The sequence below is a fragment of the Echiichthys vipera genome (assembly GCF_963691815.1).
Source record: "Echiichthys vipera genome assembly, chromosome: 11".
Classification (NCBI taxonomy): domain Eukaryota; kingdom Metazoa; phylum Chordata; class Actinopteri; order Perciformes; family Trachinidae; genus Echiichthys; species Echiichthys vipera.
This window is the reverse complement of record NC_139836.1, coordinates 11970959-11993883: the sequence shown is the minus strand read 5'-3', so window position 1 is coordinate 11993883 and position 22925 is coordinate 11970959. Positions and strand designations below refer to the sequence as shown.

The 22925-nt window shown below is 41.3% G+C and overlaps 1 protein-coding gene across 1 annotated transcript in view; it reads left to right on the top strand.

Annotated features, from left to right (window-relative positions):
• disc1 (DISC1 scaffold protein) overlaps window positions 1-19257 on the top strand; it is a gene marked incomplete at its 3' end in the record, with an annotated part of 41652 nt that extends 22395 nt beyond the window's left edge. The window contains exons 10-13 of the mRNA XM_083922773.1: window positions 4004-4064; window positions 10880-11123; window positions 13571-13615; window positions 19129-19257. Coding sequence (XP_083778899.1) covers window positions 4004-4064; window positions 10880-11123; window positions 13571-13615; window positions 19129-19257 — 479 coding nt within the window. The remainder of the gene's footprint in view (window positions 1-4003; window positions 4065-10879; window positions 11124-13570; window positions 13616-19128) is intronic.
• Window positions 19258-22925: the final 3668 nt, after the last annotated feature.

Here is a 22925-nt window from a genome sequence, read left to right as displayed (position 1 = left end):
ATGTTACGCCTTGCCAGCTGCAATCTGTGTACTTCTATGTTTGTGATCCCACAGCCTTAAAAGCATCTCCTCCTTCATTATATGCTGCTTGGCTACTGTAAGTTTAGATACAATGTAAGTGGTGCATATGCTGACAGTGTGTTTGTGTTACCTGCAGTGCTGTTGCACTCAAACAGCCCGAGCCGAGCTTAAACACATTAATCACAGTCGGTGTCTTCAACTCAATTACAAGACACACAATTTCTCTTCTGCCTTATTATGCGCAGGCTTTTATAACACGCACATCAGTGGTGCTGCGTTATCACGGAGCTGACTCTAATTTGTTTGACAACAGGAAGGCCTCACAGATGTTGTGTGCTTATATTGTTACAAGACAATGAAGAAATAACTGCATTATTCACTTTCAATTAGAGAGCCGTTCAAATGCTCATAATGCAGCAGCAAATCCAAATACCTTGCCATCGTTAACTTCTGCAGGCTCATTAAAGCCTATAACTTCATCATCGGGAATTGTGCATCACTGTGCAATATCTCTGCTCCATTTGTTTTGTCTGTCTACACTACTGATTGTAATCATCCGCTTCGTCGTTTTTATCAACTTTACATCTATTTAGCTAAAGTAATTATTTCTTCATTAGAATAATGAATGAGTATTTTGACCTATATTAAGCAAATGGCTTTTTTTTTTGCAACATCCAGTAACACATTCTCATCATCTTTCAATAGTGTCTCAGTTCTGTGTGTGGGATGAATGAATGACCTCTTCGATTTTGGCCGGGGTCCTTGGCAGCAGTCAGAGCTGTTTAGCGCCTGCTGAGATCACTGGTGTGAAGGGAGGCTGAGCTCATGAATTTTCCAGTGCAGGCTCTGTGAACTCCTTTGTGAGGTTCCTTCAACACCAAATATACTGCCGCATGTATCAGGGACTAACAGACTGGCTCTCTTCTTTATGGGCTTTTTAGTGCAGATTTTATTCACATGGCCTGCCAATGACAGCAGTGTCCCGCAGACTTACAGGAAGTGGTAATTTCACTCAGTGCTCTGGTTCTACTCAGCGCAGGAGGAGGCTCTGCTGCTTGATATCTTGTCCCATTCTATAACGAAAAGATCATTTTCATCTGTCACGCCCGAAGAGGCTCACTAGTTTTGCTACCCGTTGGCATGGCGACAGGATGGCACACTGCCTCTCAGTATCAGAGAAATATTAAGTTAGCAGTTAATACACTCATGTCTTTTGCATTGACTGTTTCTATTCCTCACAGTATATTATTTCCAAAACTGGCTCTTACTCTTGTTTGAGCCATAGCCTACTGAGTCATCTTGCATCTGTACATGCTCTGTGCCATCCGAAGTCAGGCTTAATGTCCCACTGAATTATTCAATGGCTATCTCCTTGCACGTTGCCTAACTGAGTCGGCATGTATGGAAGTTGACATGGAAGACTGTCAGGTGGGATAGGATCTCACAGAGCAATTAGAAGGGTGGTAAGTGAGCTGTCTGGTCCACATACAGCAAATCGGCTCTCCAGATATGTGATAGCTACTCCAGCGGCCTCCCTCTTCTCTCTGATTGAGCAGATTTGGCCACTTTGAATGAAAATGACTCTAAGGCAAGATCACTCTTTCTGACACACACTTGCATCCCCCATAAATAACCTGACTATCTCCATCTCATTTCTTCCCCAAAGTATGAACAGGAATATGTATGTGTGTGTCACAGCCACTTAGTCTAAGGTTTGTTCCTTTTCTTCCAGCTGTGCGAGCCGCCCAGCTTGTCTCACACTAGAGTTGATGCCGTCTAATAACCACCATCAAGACAATGATAGAAATTATACTTCAAACCTCATTGTGATTCAGAACACCCAATTAGGTGACTTTCTCTCTGTGTGAGCAAGCTAAGTGGCATTACATTGCAGTAGCTTCCAACTATTTTTTGTTTGTTTTTCCTTAAAATGAAACAATGTAGTTGTGACTTTGTCACATGTTTTAACACGGTATGTCGCTCTAAATGTCTATATTCATAATTTTAGGAATTATGGTGATCTGTTAGCTTGTAGGGGATTAACTGAGGAGTTTGATACCACTCTCATGTCTGTACAGTAAATATGAAGCTACCAGCAGCTGCTGATTAGCTTAGTTTGCCATAAAACTGAAAAAAAGAAAGCCAAACCAGCACTTCTAAAGCTCACTGATTTTTTGTTTAATGTGTACGAAAACCAAAGTATAGTACACTTATACTTTGGTTTTCGTACACATTAAACAAAAAATCAGTTCCCAGTTTATTACCTGGCTGGGCGCAGTAACTTTCTGGAGTCTCCTCTGGATGGAAGTAACTGGTAATGGCTAAGAAGCAGTTAACCCCCATTAAACCACAATGTGTCATTTTTACACTTGTTTTTTGAATTTGATTTTTTTTAACGAGTTTGACAATGACTTTCTATCACGTTCTGTTTACATTGTACCAGCCAATACCATTGGGTATTTCAGGTTGCCAGGGTTGTCTGTTGTTGGGTGCAGCTACTGTAGGCTGGCACTGGGTAAAATGGAGTTTGCCAATCCTGCCGCTGCTTATTTGTCCCAGCAGCTGAGTGACCGAGACGGGCAGAAACAAGAGTTAATATAGGCCAAGCATTCACTCCATGGACTGAGAGAAAGGAGTTCAACGGCATTAAAATGCACACCAAGTGCACGTTTCTCCTTGATCGATGAGCTAACTTTCATGTTTACTTAGCCGTAATGGCTCACTTTAACTGTCAGTCAAACTCCTCTGCAATGCTTGTTTTTATGGTGTGATTTGCCGGAGGGGAAGGGTTCAAACAGGCTCAAACAGGCTCAAACAGACTCTGGTCTCTTGTAGACTACTGGACTGGGTCTGACAAACCTGTCAACCTGAGTGGTGGAATTATTTTTTGTTGTTGTCACTATGATCTTGAGACATTAGATGACGGTGTTCTGCTCATTCTCCATATTCAACCTTTAATGTATAGATGCAAGAGTGGTATCGATCTTCTTCGATCGATTGTTCAATAATGTCTGAACAGGTAAATGTTTAAAGTACTTGCAAAAATTAGCAATGATATTAAAAGTCTGAAATATGCACAATTTTGTGAAGCAGAGAATATTGTGTTTTTCCCCCATTTCTGTTCATCAATCATTTCACAACCTCTCTGATTTAACTGAACCTCTATGGGAAAGCACAAAGAGTGTTGAGTTGCAAAGATGCTGGGGATGGGCAGATTCATGAGGCCAGGTGTGTGTGTGTGTGTGTGTGTGTGTGTGTGTGTGTGTGTGTGTGTGTGTGTGTGTGTGTGTGTGTGTGTGTGTGTGCGCGCGCGCTTGTGTTTCAGTGTGGAGGAGGATGGTTGTATTGGACATTATAGCTTGTGTGTGCACATATATATGAGACGCAATTTGATATAAGTGCATCCTATTGTTTTCAAAGAAGCCTCTAAGGGGGGGGCATATTCTCATGTTTCATACATGAGCTCATTAACAGCGCTCAGATTGCCCTCCTCTCCATCCTGAATAACACTCAGCCAGCCTGTGTCTGTCTCCTTAGGCACAGCTCACTACTGGCAGAGGGGCGCAGGAAGAAACATAAGCTATCCATCCAACTTTATGCCCCACAGAAAAATCTGGCACAGTATGAGGACCTTTGCCATGTTAGAATCCCCTTTTATCCTCAGGCTGTCTCCAATTGTATCCCCTGTAAGAGCAGTGGGGATGATTTTTCCTCAACTGTGTGTTTGTCTTAAGAGAGAGCCAGCTGGGCCTTTATACTGAATTGTACTGTAGCAGTTTTTCAGCACAAGGCCATCACCAACTGTCTGTCACCAACTACCTATCCCAACAGAGCCCATGTACAATATAGCTAATGACACATTTGTTTTTAATGGTATTAGAGCTGTGACTTGTTGCTAGGATACTCCATCATGGCTAATAAAAGTGGTAAATGAAAGTGCAAGTGACAGACTGTTGTACTCTCTGCTTCTCTCTCCATACAGAAAGCCGGCTCAAAGAGAACACTACCAAGTATATCAAGCTATTGGAGGACAGATTGCCCAGGTAAGAGTGTTTTGTGCTGTCTTTCTAGTTTTAGTACAGACAAAACTCAATGTTCTACAGGAGACAAGGGACAGTGTCCAAGGAATTTCCTCTCCCCTATGTTGTCCACTCGCCAGAACACCATCTCCCCAATACGTCACCTCACCCACTACATCATGCACTCACACCTTTTTATTATGCTCTTGTCTCCCAGAGGCCCTTTCTCACATTTCACTCCATCGGTCACTTGCACAATTTGCCTCCCTTCTTTCACCTTCTCACATATTTTCTATACGTTTTATACGTCCACATTAGCTCAGTCCACCCCTCCCTCTAAGTAATCCTTTTCAGACAAAACAATATATTTTTCTTTGTGTCCATTGTTCTTATCTGCGTCTCTAAAACACTGAGAACAGATCTGGTGTCTGGTTGTGAGTTACACAACGGGATTGAGATATGCTGAGTGGCTGACTTTTTTGAGCAGCAGGTGTTGAACCCAGTCAACTGTTGACACCATACGTGTGTTTATGCTTCCTTATGGAGATTAGAGCTGCTTAACTCGTTTCCACCAACACAAACAGCACAGAGCAGCTGCAATGTGATCGCCTCTTTTGTGGCAGTATTTTGGAACGGTTTATGTTCTACAGATGGATGAATAGAGCTAATAATGTTTTTTTTTGTGTACACCATATGAGCTGTGCTTTCTACTCTTTGTGTTCAGGAGGAAGGTTAGGCCTCCTGGACTTACTTTGAGCCAGGATGAGTGAGAGGGGGCAGCTTTCTGTGTTGCATCCTTAGAAAGGCAGGGTCACCACTTTGGATGGGAGCCAGGAGTCAATCACATACTCAAGGAGCAACATGGCTGCTAACTTAGTGCCCAGCAGGGGAGCAAGGCTCAGGACCTTTTCTGTCACTAGGGCAGATGGCTGCTTTGTGTTTTGTTTGTTTGATTTGAGAGTTATTTGGCAGTACCTGTCTGACTTACTGGAAGAGGCCTGGCCTGTATACACACTACAAGCCTCCAACACAGAATCTTTAAAATAAGGGTACTTCCACACTATCGAAAACAACCTTGTTTTCTCTGTCATTCTTAAAAAGTTTTCCGTCCACACAGCCTCGCTCATGGAAAATATCTGCGGGGGCGTTTCCAAATCTTCCCACTCTGGGACTCTGGTTTCAAAATATACCGTTTTCAGGCCCCGATGATGCCGGCTTCAGTGGATGGTCGACCAAAACGATACTAAAGCTGTGCGGTTATAGGGAAACGCGTCTCCATGTGGATGGGCCCTAAATGTGCACACAAAAAATGTACATCTACAGCAAATATGGACCAAGTCTGCCGGAGGATAATCCTGTTGCTGATGCTCTGAGCTTTTATCCTGTTTGTCTGTATCATTCATGTCTCATCAGTGCATGTAACTAATTCAACTCCACGTTTGCCACCATCATTATTATCATTGCCATGTTCTGTCACTCTAGCTGTGCCTGTTTCTTGCTGTTCTGCTGTATTAACTGCCATAACTTGTAAGTCATATTCACATTGCTTTAGCTATCACTATAGTCACTGTTACTTTTGTGGTTGCTTGCATCTCTAGAAGTGTGTCTGTCTGTCTGTCTCTGTGTCTTTCTTTGTCTCTCTCTATCGATCTGTCCGTTTTCTCTTTCTTTCTCTCTCCTTTTCTTCCTCCCCAACCGGTCAAGACAGATGTCTGTCCTCCATAGAGCTGGGTCTGTCTCTGTTATAGGGGAGGTTTTCGTTGCCACCGTACTCTATGGGGGAATTGTTGGGTCTCTGTAAATCACAAATAAGTCATAGAGTGTGGTCTTTACCTACTCTGTAAAGTGTCCTGAGATAACTTTTGTTATGATTTGGCACTATAAATAAAATAATAATGAATTTAATTGATTAGAGGACTCAAACAAGTAAAAAAAATAAAGAATATATTTAACATATTCATGGATCCTACAGTTCCCATGATGCCACTGTGTGCAAGTTTACGCTTCACAAGAGCTAGCTCAAAGTTCACACAAATAAACTAGTTCACGCTTATTTCTTCCCTTAAAAAAAAAAGAAGAAATAGCTGGATGCTTCAACACAATGTGTCTTTTCAAATTCGTTGCCAGAACAGGTGTTGTGTTTCCCAGTTGAATAGTGTTTCCTTCATGTTAAAATTCAGGTCACCATTCATTAAAAACTGCCTGGCAAATGCCTTTGTCTTTCAAAATCCACACCTCCAATTTGTAACACAGACTTTTTGTCCTGATGACATCATCTAGGTTATTTTTTTCATTTTTTGGAAAGCTCCTCCAGAGCCACATTGTAAAACTGCTTCCACGTGCAGGGTAATTCTCCTCAAGAAGTAAAATTAACTGCATGTGTGAATCCGTGGAGTGTCCCTTAAATAACTATAATGTCACTACCTGGCTCAAAGTATGTGACAAAACGGAGACCACAAATAGTCTGCACGTAATTAACCACATTTTAATTAAATAAAGTAAACAAAATAGTTCAACATAATGTGTAAACAAAGCATAAAAAAAATGATGTTAGTCAGCAGAGAAGATCTGCTTAAAAGAGGAAGAGCATCTGTGGCAGGTCTGCTTACATAGCATAGTGACATCTGAGCTGTGTTCAAGTGCACCCCTCAATCAGCCACAGATCCACCCACCTGGCAGAGAAGACAAAACAGCCAACAGGGGAAGCAAATCATGGGCCAGCCCTGAGGCCGTCACGATAAAGATAACACTATAAAACAGTTTCATGCTAAGATTGCAATCAGTTTCCTTTCAGACTACCAATATCAATAAAACAAAAAATACATAATTGAATGTCTGTGTACTTTGTATCTGTGGAGCTCCCATATTTTGTAATCCTATCTTTTAGTTTCCCCGATTATATAGATCAATAACCACATCACCTTTGAAAGAAAAATCACATTGAACGACACCTTCTTGGATATTGCGTACTGTAAACTAATTTTCTTGCTCATCACATTCTATATGAATTGATGTCTCTCCACCCTCGGGTCAGAGGCGGATCAAATCACAAGTACGGCTTTGCCCTCAGGTGGGGACCAGTAGCTTCCTCCAGCTCCAGTCTGGCACAGTGACACGTATTCAGCTTGATGGAATGGGCAATTGTCCCCACATGTGTATACACACACACACACACACAGGCACACGCACGCACGCACACACACACACACACACACGCACCCATCATCCACTGTAAATTTTATCAGTCAGCTCTAATGTACATTACTGTTGATGGAGTGGGGTGGTGATGGGTGGTGAGGGGGTGGGGGGTAGTGCTGGTGAGATGTCTGGTCTCCGTGGAGACGGATGGTGTTGAAAAAACCAATTATCTCTTCCTTGCTAAAGACTAGAACATAGTGTTAGAGCAGCGCAGATCTGCTGTAAGTGTGTCACCAGAACAGAAAAAACATTTCATTAAGATTAGCAGCATAGTTGTTTAATACATTATGCGGATGTTTCATTAGAAATTGCCTCTCAAATATTTCCTACATTTATGCATTCTCCTGTTGAGATTGGGATGTCCTTTATCATATTTAATGAATACAATGCAACTGGTGTAGAAGTCATTAAAATACTCAGACAAGACGAGACTCCTCTAAGTAGGGAGTGAAAAAACAATCTTGAATATATATATATATATAAGAAAAACGTAACAAAGGAGACTTGGTTGCTCAGTTGTTTTCTGTAAAAACATCCCCAGACATCAAGCCCCCTACCTTACAAACAGTTCACCATCACACCTAATCCGATAGTCACCGGCTTGCATTTTACCATATTATTAGCACCTCTCCTGGCTGGTGCATTTCACATTTTGCTCAGTGTTAAAGGGGAAAGCATTACCATCTTCTTTTTGCTTTCTAATGTGTGAATTCTCATCGTGTTGACGACTTTTGGCGGTTCCTAACTATGAGAAGCTCTGACATGAGACTTCAGGTGAAAGATTTTATTCAGGAGAGTAATTTCGTGTGGAGATGGCTGATCTTTGGATAGCTAAAAAACTCCAGCTGTGACTGAAGATAGGGGCGGTTTTTCACAGTCTGTCTGTCACTGGTATTCATGTGTGAGGTCCGGAGATGCGGCTGAACACCTGATGCTGGGTAGAGTTCAGAATATTGCCACACCCCGCTTTGTGTTTTTTTTCACTCCGGGGCTAACTCAACCTACCGGTACCAGCAGGACCGATCCGCTGCTCCTTCGTTCAGCAGTTATATTTATAATCCTTCCTCTGTCTGTGTGTACGCAATGCCTTGAGGAGAAAGAGCAGTCCTGTCAGTCAGCGGTCCCACAGGGGTACTGAGAGACTGTAGAAGGAGTGTGCCTGCCTGTCTCTCCTTCTTATTACTGGGCCATCAGCGGAGCAGCACGCCCACACCCTGCCACTGTCAGATGGCAAGCCAAGCGGCTGCCACCAATTAACCCCCGGGTGCGGAGTTCGTACCGGCGGGCACTATCACAGGGATGCTTTGGGAACTGACATGTTTTCTGCCTTTTCAGAACACAGAAGATCCCTAATGCCAACGCCAGTTCTTTGTAATGAATTGTGGTTGTTGCTTGAAGAGAAGCTTTTGTGACGGTTGAGGCCGGCTTTGACATTTTTAGGGGAATTTATGATTGTACAACACTGAATCCCTACAGAGAATGATTTATGGGTATGTGTGCAAGTTAACACGCATGCCCACCCATATTTGTGTGTGTGTGTGTGTGTGTGTGTGAGTGTGTCCCTCTCCACTTCAGAAGAGACAAATAACAATGGCATGGCTCACTGCGTCGCCACTATAGCAGAATTCAGAAGCGGCAGCGTTGAGTAGCGAATTGGCGAGGGCAGAGGGGCTGGGCAGAGCAATTTTTCTATTGTCTGTGCGCCAAATGAAGGTTACAGAACGGCTGAGAGGCGTGCGTTGGCAGGGTACAGAGGTTGCCAGCCTTTTCAGTCAGGAGATGGGCTGGAAAACAAGTGGCATTCAATTTTCAGGGGGGCTCATCACTGAGAGAGAGTGGAAGCAACAGAGAGAGAGATTAAACAATATTGTCTGGGCGCATTTTGCCTTTGAGTTTGTTTATGTATGATGAAGCAATTTCTCAAATCTAACTGCGCAGCAAGATGCCACTCTCTAGATGAAAATACTGAATATATTAAAGGGGTTCATATCTAAGTATATTTGCGCTTGGAGTATGAAATTCAGTCAGTGAGAGAATAAGTGTTTGTGACAGTGAATCTCCTCCTGGGTTGGAAATCGGCACAGAGAGCTTGACGACATTTCTTTCTTTAAGATGTTTATGCATCTCTTACTGTTTGTATGAATCCCTCATATTTGTCTTACACATCCTGTCAGATTTATTTTGTTTCCTGCACAAGATAGATTCCTGGAAACAAGCATGTTATTTGTATAGTAAAGACAGAGAAATATTTAAATACATAATACAAGTAGGAACCTGAAAATGAGCATAATATGGGACCTTTAAATGTAAAACTTCTAACAAGATCAATGGATTTGGCTCCTAAAATGTCACCTGGGACCACAATTATTTGGGCATGATTTGTTTTCTAAAGGTCACTGAAAGAAGAAGGGGAATAAATATAAATATTTTAAAGGTCAGAGGCCAGTAGAGGAGTATTTCATTTTATGGCGATGGAAAACAGTTTTTTTGGAAAGCCAAAAAGACCTGCTCATAATTCATCGTCGACACTCTCATGCCCTCAGAGGTACCTCCCCCATGGTGGACTGTCAGTAAATGTGGACCGTAAATGTTTGCTTTCTCACAGTGACAAGCTTAACCTTAATAATAGAACGGTGACCAGAGAACTCCGCTGGTCAGTGCTCATTTTCATTCAATCAGCTTTAATTGTGCTCTTCTGTTTTTGCACTGGGAGCTTGCGTCTGGAATACCACAAGGGTCAGGGGTGAGAGAGAGTGGTAAAGGATGACTGATTGTAACTCACTGAGTAGATAAACAAAAAGCAATCTTCCTTTCCTCCCCCTGAACTCCTGCTCAGTGACCCCAGCAGAGATGAACACATCCAGGCTCTCTCTTCTGTCTCTGTGGCAGCTCTTTGAAGAAAGGGCAGCCTACAAGGACATTCGCTCATTACTCTTTGTCAGTGGAATTACAATGTTTGAATGATTCATTTTCACTGTCACTCTTTTGTCAGCGCTTTATTCTAGAGATGTTATTAAAGATGTCCTTTAACTACTGTGCCCAGTCCTCATGCAGCAGTTCACAGCCATGATGTGCATACAGTACCTCAGTGTATCATTAGTTTTATAATCATGTGAGGTTGAACAGATATTAGTCACCAGTGTGCCTACATCCTTTCACAATATATTATTTGTTTAGCACATTATAGCCTTAGAAATGTATACTCAATTGTGAATTGTATTCACTTTCTTTCTGAGAGTTAGTTCGGTATCCCTCTCATTTCTGTCCATTTAGTGCAGAGCTACAGCCAGGAAGGTAGCCTAGCTTAGCAAAAAGTGGAAGCAGCTGCTTGGCTATCTCTCAAATACAAAACTACACCCGCCAACCCCTCAAAAGGTCAGAAATGAACATGTAATCTACATCGTTTAAGTTGTGGTTACACACAGGGTTAAAGGAGAACACCACCTAAATTATTAAGTCCAATATATTATTCCCATAGCCTAGGCTATTTGTTATGTCTGGTGTTCTTTCATGTTCTGTCATATTATATATCATATATCATATGCTATATCATGTTGTTTATTGTAGTTTATCGTATCATATTGCATCTTGTATTGCATTGTATGGTATGGTATAACATACTGGTCTGTTTCTCTCCACAGCTGTGGCGGCCCAGGCTTGGAGCGGATCTGGGAAGCCGACCTTGAAGCATGTCACCTGTTCTTGCGAGGCCTCCAGTTGCGGACTCCCAGCTGCAGTGGAGGAGACATGGAAGACCTCTCTCCTGCAGCAGTTCATCCTCAAACCCAGCCGAGCACGAAAGAGGAGGAAGACTGCGCCATGTTGACTGCGCTGGGAGGGCGCTGGTGTCCTGAGGCCAACTTACAGAACTCTGAGTTCACAAAGGTAACACAACAATGTCTTCTTAACAATACACAATGTATTATTCACAGATGCCTACGCTTTCACAGCAGCGTGCATGACAGACTGATATGTGCAGGCACACAATTAGAGTGTCTTGAATATAGAAGATGGCCCTTAGAGGCTATCCATTGCTGAAGTCTTACATTTTTCACACACATTTGCAATTGAAAGGTCAAATGAGAACAGCCTTTTTAAATTCACTTGCTTTTTCTTTTTCATCTTATTGTGTTGTAAAATGTGAACTCACAACAAGTGTGCCTGCTCGGTCAAGCTTACCACTTGACTGGAGACTTGACATTTTCAGTTTATACATTCAGCTGTTGTCAGAATATAAAAGTCTGTTGTCTACAGCGAGATGAGAAGCAGCTCTATTAGCACGTTTGCTCGAGGTATTTCTAAATGAGGAAAATGTGGGTGTTCAAGGAGGCAACCATTTGGAAATACTTTGGCTTTCCTGAAGAGTTTCATTCTGCAGAGAGTCTTTTTCTGCATGATTGCATGCGTTTCGTGGGAGTGCATGTGTGTATGCTCGTATGTGTGTGTGTGTGTGTGTGTGTGTGTGTGTGTGTGTGTGTGTGTGTGTGTGTGTGTGAACGCTTTGTGCCGGTCTATCCCACAGTGAGTTGAGGTCCACCGCCTCAGGGCAGAGTCCAACTCATCCTCTGCTCACACTTTCCTCCGCCCACGTAGTCTGAGTTAGGAACAAAGCCAATAGAGCCGGCACTAATAAAAAATAGCACACTTCCCAGACGTGTTATTGTGAGACTATATTTTGCTAGTTTGGCTCAGAGACTGTGATTTATACCATGTTTGCTGTTTTAAACCCTAGTTGATACTTTGAATTTTAAATGTACTTATCTCTGTATGGATTTACTGGACTGTGGCCATGAGCAAACATTTGTCAATGATCTTTACTGGTGCTATCAGCCGAATTTCCACTTGCATGCATTAAAACAGGAAGCTGTGGCTTGTCATTATCATAATTAATTCTCCTATATGCATCCTTTTAACATTCTCTCACAGTCTCGCTCTGTGCGTCCCTTAATATAAACTTTGCATCGATTGTCTTGTTTTCCTGCCCTGCCTGAGCACATTTTTACGAACTGCATGGATCCATTTTCTGCTTTCCCTTTGTTTCTCTCTGCTTTTCCTTCTCCTCCTAAAGCCCGGCCCCTCCTAACATAGCTCCAGGAACTAAAAGGTGAGACAGCCAACCACTTCTCTTTTTTGTGTCTGTTTTGTGCACTTTATTTTCTCTGTCCTCTAAGCTAGACACCCCGGAGCTCAATCAGGCAAAAATGTTTTTCATGTGGCTGCAATTATAAAACAAACGGTTTTTAGAATTTAGCATAAATCCTCAAGTATTTCTTTGTTGTTTGCTTTGAATTTGTTTGCACAAAATACAAAGAATCTATGGCGTTCATGGACAGAGAAGCAATCTGTACTGTATATGCTCTTTGTAACATCAAAACACACTGATGCCCAACTAACCATCTAACATGTTTATCATAAGAACAAGCACCCTGTAATTCAAGATTCAAGATGTTTATTGTCATATGTTCAGTTAAGACAGACGTCACACTGCACAATGAAACTTTGCATATCTCCCTGGTCACAAAGAAAGTAAAAATGAAATAAAAAAATATACTTAACTTCTCATCAAAGAGAAGAGACGGATAGCATCACATAAAGTGGACTTTCCTACAGCTCTTTTTCTTGGGGGAAGCAAAAACCACAGAAAAATATAAGACATATTATCATTATACGTAATTCAGTCATTTTATATCTTCCAGTACATGTCAAAAGTATTTTCCATCTCAAAGCAACAGACAAAAGTAGAATATTTTATCAAATGGATGCCAGGAAACCTTTGCAATCTGTACCTAGAAAACTGCATGTGACAGATAACATGCTGTGAGATGGATGTAATTAGAGAGAGCAAAGACAATCCAGTTTTTGTGACTACTTCAAAGTTGTAAACAATTTGCTTTCAGATACTGGTACGAAAAGTTGTGTTCACTGGAGAGCATAGTGATGAGGGCAAGAAGTTCGTGTTATGCAATTAATTTTGATTAGAAAATAATTAAAAATGTGCTGATTATGATTTGTTGTTACTCTGCCTTCTTATGTACTTACCCTAAAGCCACAAACATGATGTTAGCCTCCAATAGGTACAGTAATTACCTCCTTCTTTAGTGAAGAATGTACAATTACACACTTTGAATACTAACAAAGGGAACCCGCAGTATACAGATGAGCCAGTTAATCTTTCTCTCCTTGTCAGTTTTTGGTGATGAATAATTACAACCTCTACTCATTATGATGATGCTGCACACATACAGTACACAGCCAACATAATTGCATTTTCAATAATTCATGAGCAGGTTTATGACTGTGTGGCCTCAACAAATGTTTCCCTTTTGTTGCAGAAATTGGAGGAGTTTTTGTTCTGCATGGAGGATAATCACCCAGAGGTTGGTAATGTTAACACTGTGACAGTATGCTGGAATGTTATCAATGTAATTAAAGTGTCAGTTGCATTGACGCTGGGCTTACTGGGACGCAGAACAATCCATTAGTTGACCTTAACTTAAACATGACCTCTGCCGCCTTTCTGACTGTCGGATCAATACTGATCTACATGAGAAGCATCGGCTGGTGTCACTGAGTGTCTGAGTGTGCACAAATTTATACAGAGGAGGGTTTTGCTGAGCTTGTATTCTCTTTTCAGCGCCTCCCTGCTTTAAATTCACACATTTAAACTCATTCACACCTGACAGCCAAACTGTAAACTTTGTATTTCTCCACATATTGAAGTGATGTCCATGATGCTGTAGAAAGAATGATACTCAGAGTTTGGAGGGTGGTAATTGTAATAAATAGATTTTATGTCCAAAGCGGCAAATGTTAGAATGCCTGGCTAACTAGCTAACCTAACCAAGCGATACTTCACAACGCCACTTTAGCAAATCCAGGAAACTCAATTGAAAAATGAGAACAAACACGAACAATGCAAATTAAGCGCACAAACGTGGAGTTTATAAACTAGGATTTGTTTGTTATAGTTTGTTATAAATGAAACTACCCTTTTAAATGTATGGGCCTATTGTATTAGTACAGCTGAAGAAGTATTTTGATCATTTCAGTCAGTTTTCATGTCTCAAATATGAGGATTCTTCTACATCATGAGTACTTTTTCTTTTAAATCTAGAAAGAAAAGTACATTGTCCTGATAATACTAACATATTTTTACTGAAGTAACAACAACATTCAATGCAGGGCTTTTACTTGTGTGATATTAATACTTTTACTTAAGTAAAGACGCTGAATACTTCACCCATCAGTGCAAGCAGGGTTATGTTACAATGAAATACAAATCTGATCTTGTTTTTTTTTAGACAGTGACAGTTTTTTAACCCAATTAGAAGCTTAAGTTAGCTTAATTAGATAATTCACTACAGTACAGCTTATCAAATTGGCTTGCAACGGTTGCCTTTTCAGCTGCCAAAATCTACGGCCCAGAAATAAGAAGCCTGCTTTTGTATACCTCAGGGACCCATTGTAAAAAAAAAACACCAAGAGTTTTGATGGTAAATTTACCACCGTTACTATAAAACTTGACAGGCTTAGTAGCAGTACCTAAGGTTGGAGCGGTGCTAATACACAAGGTGTATAGGACAGTGACGTGTATACGTGTGTGTGTGTGTGTGTGTGTGTGTGTGTGTGTTTGTGTGTGTGTGTGTGTGTGTGTGTGTGTGTGTGTGTGTGTGTGTGTGTGTGCGCGTGTGCGTGTGCGTGTCCAACTTTGAATCACATTGAATTATTGAAAACCTACATACAGACATAAAATGCCTCAGTTACAATAAAGACTGATGCATCACTGAGCCCAGTGGTATGGTGTCTCTTAAATATTATTGATATATTCGTCTCGATGGTGTTGCGATAGCACTGTGGAGGAGCTGGATTCTCTGTCTCACAGAGCGTCTGACCTCTTTCTCCTTTCCATAATGACTTTTAAGTAAATGATTTCCACTTAGCCGCTGCCAAGCTGCTGCCCTGCTGCCACAATGGAGATTGATTGGTGTGTGCGTGTGTGTGATCGTGCGTGCGTGCGTGTGTGTGTGTGTATGTGTGCAAGTGTGTGCAAGTGTGTGTTTTAGCACTACTTTATTTTCTTGTAATCTCTACTAATTGTTCTTTTATCCTCTGAAGGTCCTCACATCCCCCTCTCCATACTGACCCACAGTATAGATACATTATTAAATTGAAATGTTGAGAGCTTTTGATTAGATTTATTAATCAGGTAGTTTTGTTTCGAGGAGACGATTGCTCTGTCACAAATGCTTACTGCATATTAACACAGTATGTCATTTGCAGTAATAACTGACAGGTGATTAGGTGCAGTAACTGTGATGTCAATCAAACCGTGGCTTTAAAATGCCACTGCCACTCAAACTTCACAAAGAGAAAGTTTTATATTTTTCCAAAGATTGTGAACAATTGTGGATAATTGTGCACTGGTGGACAGAAATAGTTGATTCTTGAGTGTGCTGTTGATTAAAACCATTGTCCCACAATGAATGCAAAACATCAAAGTGAATCGTAAATGGAGACACAGAAACAGAAAGAGTTAAATAAAAATAATCAGTTTTAGAAGAACATTGTGCTTTCTCTTTGTGAAGTTTAATTGTCAGTGACATTCTCAAGCCTTACTTTGATTGATGTCTAAAGGTGCGTGTATTGTATCATTTTCTGTAAGTATATAACAATAAAGTATGTTAGTTTTTGTATACTAACTTCTTAAAGTAATAATGAACAAGGTAACACAATGGTGATTGAGCCTACGGCCCTGCCAGAGGTTGTTGCCGGAGCTATATACTTTCTCTTCAACTTCCTTTTTTGTGTCGTTAGTGCCGTACTGTTTTTTCCACTCTCTGCTAGCGTTGCGAGTAAACGGTTAAGATGGCCGAACAAACAAAGAAAAGAGCGATGACTACAGACAATGAAACTTCAAAAACACACCTTACCACTTATCGCCAAAAAGATCTAAAAGATTGTAACTATAAAGAATGAGTAGAGTAGAGTAGAGTAGAGCAGAGTAGATACTGAGTACGATTTCAATTGTAGGTGGTGGTGGTCAGACCCTCAGGAGACCGAAAACACAATAAGTGTCATGTAGTCTGCATACTTACTCTTTAGAGTATACTGAACTCTACATCTTTGAAACCTGCTTTGAATTAGTGTGCAGGACAGAATTGGGACACAGCTACAGACGGTAACACCTCATACTGTCAATGCACATATTTGTAATTTACCTTACAGACGGTCCTGGAAACTGATAGTATTTCCACTAACAGGGCACCGCTGATAACAAAGGAACTAGTTAATTATAAGCTAAGTTAGTTTTCTTTTTGAGTGTAAAATGAATTCAGCTACTTTATTGTTTTTGCAAGAAATTATGACCTTGAGTGTAATACCAGTGCAACATCATCGCCCGCCCGGCACAAAGTGTAGGGCCTAACAGCGCATGTGGGAACACGCACAATTACCTGCTGTCTCTCACTCATTATTGCTTAAATAACCACACCAGTGCATACATCAATGATCTGTTCTCCAGTCTGCTTTGTTTACTTTTGCTCTATAACATTAGCACTAATGTGCATCAGGAATCAACATGCCAATACATGTATGCCTGAGATTCTATTATACAAACTGACATGCTGCTGAAATCTCATTTCCCATGTTTTATTTCTCGCCAAAGACAGATGTAGCAGCGAAAGTCATTTGTATTGTTTTGGCACCAGGTGCCAAAAAAACATCTTTTGAATAGTTTAAAAGGTTTCTGTACTGAGGGGTGTTTTCAACAGTGTCCTTCTGCACAGTGAGCTTTTGTCTCCTATCCTGTGGTTGTATTGACTTTATGAATGCTGTCTGGAGGCTGTAAAGTATAGAATCAATCAGCTGCACAAACACGAGGCTCTTATCTGCTGAAGAAGCTCCTAACCTTGACAGACAAACTACTCAGTCAATCATAGGTTGACTTTCTTGCTCCTTGGTATACGGTGACTGGGATCCCAGCATCACAGAAGGTGATGCCTGAGGACAGACCTGTGTTAGTTATTGTTGGTTCATTTAAGGCCACACACACACAATGTTTTCTTTAAGACTTTTGTCCTGTGGGCTGTTATGTTAAGTCTTTAATTGCATCAGGGAGGATTTGTATGTATTGTTGTGCCTCAGGCCTGTTGTACTTTTCTTTTGGGGTGTTGCATCATCTGGAAAAGCTATTCCAGGACAGAGACCGGAGATGAGACTTTCCAGTGATTGTTTTGACACCTCTGAGCTGCAGGGAGTTGATATTTTCTACCTGCAGCTCTGAGTCAGATAAGACTTTCTATGTGTTGTTTGATGAGAACATTGTGTGTATTTGCTTGAAGTGGGTCTGCGTACTCTTGCATGTGTTTGTCTCCTTTATACCCGATAAGTCTTAAGAAACTAGGGCACGGTGTCTGAAAAGGGGGCTTGTTCTAATTATGGTCAGCTCTGCTCTCTGACTGCTGTGCCCTACTGCACTCTGCTCCTCCACCACCCTAACATCCCCACCGTCCACCAATACACACTCCCATCACAGCATCCTCAGATGATGCAGACACATCGCTGAATCTTCTGCCCCCCCGGTGTGTACTGTGTACATTATGACCTTGGCGCTTTACCAAACAACATTTTGGCAGCCTTGTATCTTTTTGTCTATGCAGATATTCCCCCTTCAGACTTGTGTCTGGTTGCAACAGTGTCAAGGATGTAGTGTCAGAGAGATGACATTATAATATGTTATCTTAAGCCCTCTTAACGGTTATATAACAGCAATCACTGCAACTGCAGTAGGCCTCTTTGCAGAACCTTTAATCAGTCATTTTATGAATTCAGTTGAAATATAATACCATTTACTCACTATTCTTGGGTGTAAAGAGTAAGTCAGTTTTGAGTATTTTGCCAGGTGTTTATCTGTATGTCAGTTTGTCTGTCTATGTACATATTTTGTCGTATCTATAGCATTGCCACCTAACCACGGAGTTATAAAATGGGTGTGATCCAAGCAATGGCGGCAGAAGTATGGCGTAGGAAGTAAGGAAAGGGCCATTGTCCCACACTTTACAGAATATATTCAACTCAGTCTTCTTCTTCTGGACTGAATGTCAGTGTTTGCATTATATATTATTTATTATTATTATATTTTGATAGTGTTAGCTTCATTTTTGATTGCTGGATCCAGAGGCTCACATAACTGCCGTCATAAAGGCACACCTGGAGGTTTGTGCCGAAGTATCCAGACTTCTTTCCTTACCTTTGTCCTCTACTGACGACCATTCAGGTTATTAGAACGCTTTTAAAGCAGAGTGATACATATATAGTTAAAGTCCCAGTGACGTTGTTCCGTCAGCATCTTGTCCAATCAAATTACTTGGTCAGAACTAACTGTTATATAATATCCTTTTCATCTGATGGAATAAATGACACAGTAATGCTACTGTTGCACAGGTGTTAACTGCGTAGCACTGTCCAACATAACGTTAAATAAAAGCACAAGTGTGATTACTTTCCTATGAGATATTACACGACAAGGGTTGTGGATCTGCATAGTTATGGCGACTAATGAACCTCATATTTTCTTTTAAATATGTCTCCTTTGAGTGATATGCAGTACTAAGGTATAGCCATGCTGTAGTCACACTGTTGTTAATGTTAATGTTAAACTTTTAATGACTAACTGTTAATGTTAAAAGTTAGACACACTGCCAGATTGAGACAATCAACAGTTGCACGTTGTTGGACTAAAAAAAACCCATAATTTTCCCTTTTTCCTGGTAGGACGCGTTTTTGTTTAATCCTTTTAAATATCAGACCCATTCATTTCAACCATTGCAGCTGGAGTTGTTGATCTTCACTGACTTTCCTCACCAATCATTACATCCATTTTCCTTGCCAGGATGGGTGCAGCGAGGCTGCAGACCTGACAGAGCACTGTGAGCTGATCAGTGACAGACTGATGACCTTGGAAGATGAACTGCAGACAGCCATACTGAACCGGGATCAGGCTCTCACCCATATCCTTTGATTGCTCTCTAAGTATACATACATAATATTAACTGACTGTATACAATCGTTATGTGTGTGTGTGTGTGTGTGTGTGTGTGTGTGTGTGTGTGTGTGTGTGTGTGTGTGTGTGTGTGTCTGTGTGTGTGTGTGTGTGTGTGTGTGTGTGTGTGTGTGTGTGTGTGTGTGTGTGTGTGTGTGTGTGTGTGTGTGTGTGTGTGTGTGTGTGGGTGTGTGTGTGTGTGTGTGTGTGTGTGTGTGGGTGTATGTGTGTTTCGGCCTCTTTCCATCCATCTTAAGGACCTAGTTTCCTCAAGGCCTTCCGACTCTCAAAAGTACACAAACTACCTTCAGGCTGACCGATATTCTGTAACTTTACCTTTCGAGGTAGAACCAACCTGTCTGATGTGACATTACGGGTCCATTCGGGGAGGGAATTGAAGATAAACTAGGATCAGAGGATTTTTTTTGACAGGCTGAACGTGCCAACTGAAAAATGAAATGGTAAAAGTCCAACCGAGGTTATTAGAGGGCGCTTGATGTGGGCTGCCAGTCACCATGGGCTGAGATTAAAGTCGGCCGACAGGAACACGCCTGGACAGATAGGAATGTCACAGTAATGACTCTGCTCCCGTCATATCTAAATGTCCATCCTCCTGCTGACCCCGCCTTTCTCTTTCCTTCCCTCCTCTGTCTGCTCACTTCCACTTGCTGGATCTGGCTCGGAGGAAATTACAATATCCATGATAATGACTCAAATTAAACTGTTGGAGCTGATTGCAGGTCACAATACATCATTTTCCGCACTAATTAGAAAGCTGATTGGAAATAGATTAGTGTGTTTTTCTCACTCCACTTTTCCCCTCTACACTGTGGGCTTATTAAGACGGATAGGAAAGGTGATATATCAACATGTTGATGAAGAAAATTTACCATCTAATCTGTCTGCCTGTTTTATTCATATATTTATTTTGTGCCATGCCCTATGTCTCCTCCTTGAACACCAGAAATACATCCCTAATCCGATGAGAACATTTTAGGATCTCAAAAAGCTGTGTATTATGCAGTACAGTCTCCTTCATTCTCTGGTGAAGTATGGCAGGACTTTTTTCACATCTGATTAGAGATTCCAGTCCCCCGCTGTGCTGTCAGGGGTCAGTACAGGCTCCACCACTGTTTGCATGATATACAGCTCGACAGTCGGAGATAGACAGATTGGCCAGCTCCTCTCTACCTCTCTGATGCAGTGTCCTTACATGTCATCTCAGCCTTCTGAAGGCAACGCACTCATGCAAAAGCGCCGCAGACACTAGAGGACATTGAAGATACAGCACAACATCGTTGTTGGGATGTAGAAATTGAACAGAGACTGAAGTCGGGATGATGCTACTGTTGCCATAGTGACAGGAAGATCAAACCTCCAGTCTCTAAGGGTCTTAATTGAGTCCCTTCTCTCAGGTGGAAGGACAACCACAGAGACTGGAATTGAAAAAAAAAGATGAATAGGCAAAATTATGTTGATTTCTGTGGTTATTTTTTAAGGTCTTCAACGAGATGCTGAAGTCCATCGTCCCATTTGGACCATTTTCTCTTAAAAGTGTTGTGAACCGTCTGCAGTATTCATGGGAAGCCCTTTTTTTTTTTTACGGCTGGTTAATTATGAATGATGACAATCTGTGTCCATTCAGACAGTAAAACGAGCCATCAGGCCCCATCTGCCATCAAAGCCACGCCTTTGATTTGCCACTTAAGATGGACACTCACTGATTAGTTTGAGTTTCTAAGCAGGTTAAACAGCCCCCGCCCCCCCTCCCACTGATGACAGCCTCTATCCAGTTTCATCAATGGTTTATGAATAATTTAGTTGGTTAGTCTGTTTGCTTGGGTCCCCACAGTGCCACCCAGCTCCACAGACAAGATGAGCTCATGAATAGTGAATTGGATGGGGTCAAATTGGGTATGACTTGATGATCTTTCCCAGTAATCCCATCGGTGGCCAAATTGGAGATTGATGACTTCATCAGGTTATGGCTGTCTTCTGCTATGACTATTAACCATTGAGGGCCACAAGTGTCACATTTGCCCAGACATTCGTTTGCTGACATGCTTTTTTATTTACATGTTAATGTGTTTCCGTCTTTAGCATCAGAGCGTTCCTTAACCTACACTGCACAGTCGCTGGAAAAGGAGGTTCAGGAAGTAAAAGCCACTTTACAAACCATGCTCGCAGGGCTCAAAGAGGAGGAAGAAGAGGAGGAGGAAGAGGGAGTGAATGGGTTACAAGACGACGACGACCTCGTGGAAAATGGGACTGATGAAGAAGAAGAGGAAGAGGAGGAAGAAGAGGACCAATACTTCAGTGACAGCTGGGACATTTGAAATGGATGCCTGTAGTGTTTTAGTGTTTTATGACCACTCACACGCACAGAGAGCCTGAACTCAGCTTTGCAGTAGGAGTGACCCCATCCATTCACTGTAAAGCCTCATTCATAGGGCTTCACAAGCAGCCTCTGTGGTACTGCTGAAAGTTTCCAGCACAAAGCCTTGTGTAATATTGTATCCATCTAAAAATGGAAAAACATGAAGGATTTTTTATATAAATGCAAATTTTAGAAGTTCCTTAAATCTTGCCAGCTTAGGTTTAACCAGGTAAAGAGTGCCTTAGGCCACCGAGCAAACATGGAGGCTATTTTTTCAATCAAGATGTTTTTGAATACAGATTTTCATGTCATGTCATAAAGGGATAGTTTGGATATTTTGAAGGTTGTATGAGGTACTTATCGAAACATTTAGCCACCTAAAAAAGTCACTACTGGTTTAAGAGTTGGCTATATTTAGAATATTTTCACCACTATACCTTGCAGTCAGACAGCCCTTTCTGATTGGGAACTGGAGCCGTGCTCTACGCTCTCCTCAAAGCCACCAGACTGCATTGATAAAAAGGGTAATTTTACCTTGTAGAACACAGGAGTTGTTGGTCAACTTTGTGTTATTCTCTTTTTTTTCTCACTGTTTTAAAAGAGTTAGTTCTGATTCACCAACGTCACACTGATCACACTAATACACTGGCTATGGATACCTCATACAACCACACTTCAACTTGTGTTTTATGGTAAAACCCAGTGTAACAGTAAGGGGAGTCATAAGCCAGTTACACAGCAATATCTATCCAGTGTTTGCTAATATTAGCTAACATTAGCAACCATATTTACAGTAAAGCTGTATCCTCAAAACCTTCGGGTGGATTGAACTGACCAGGGGTTTGTTGCATTTCTCATCAGTTCTTTGACAAAAAAAAGAAATGTATTATTTTCTAAATAGTGAGCCTGGAAGCAAATTGAAGCTGAAAAATCACCAATCTCACCACAACCACCTGTTTGAGTTTTGGCCGAGGACCAAGCAGACAATCGAAACACCTTTTACTGGTAAAAGTATTGCACATAAACTAAAAAGTGTGCTTATTTTTTTTATGACAGCTAGGAACTTTTGTGTGTGTTCTGTACGATTGGACTAAAGTTACATGTCATTTTGTCCATGAAGCGATAACTCATTTGTGGTGCTGCAGAATGTGAGCTAACTTGAACACTTTATCTTTTTCTTTGTGTGGAAAATGCAATATTTAGATGTTTTTCCTCCCTGTCTTAAAGCACTGTATGCTTGGAGAGATGCTCTGTGTTTTAAAAAACATCC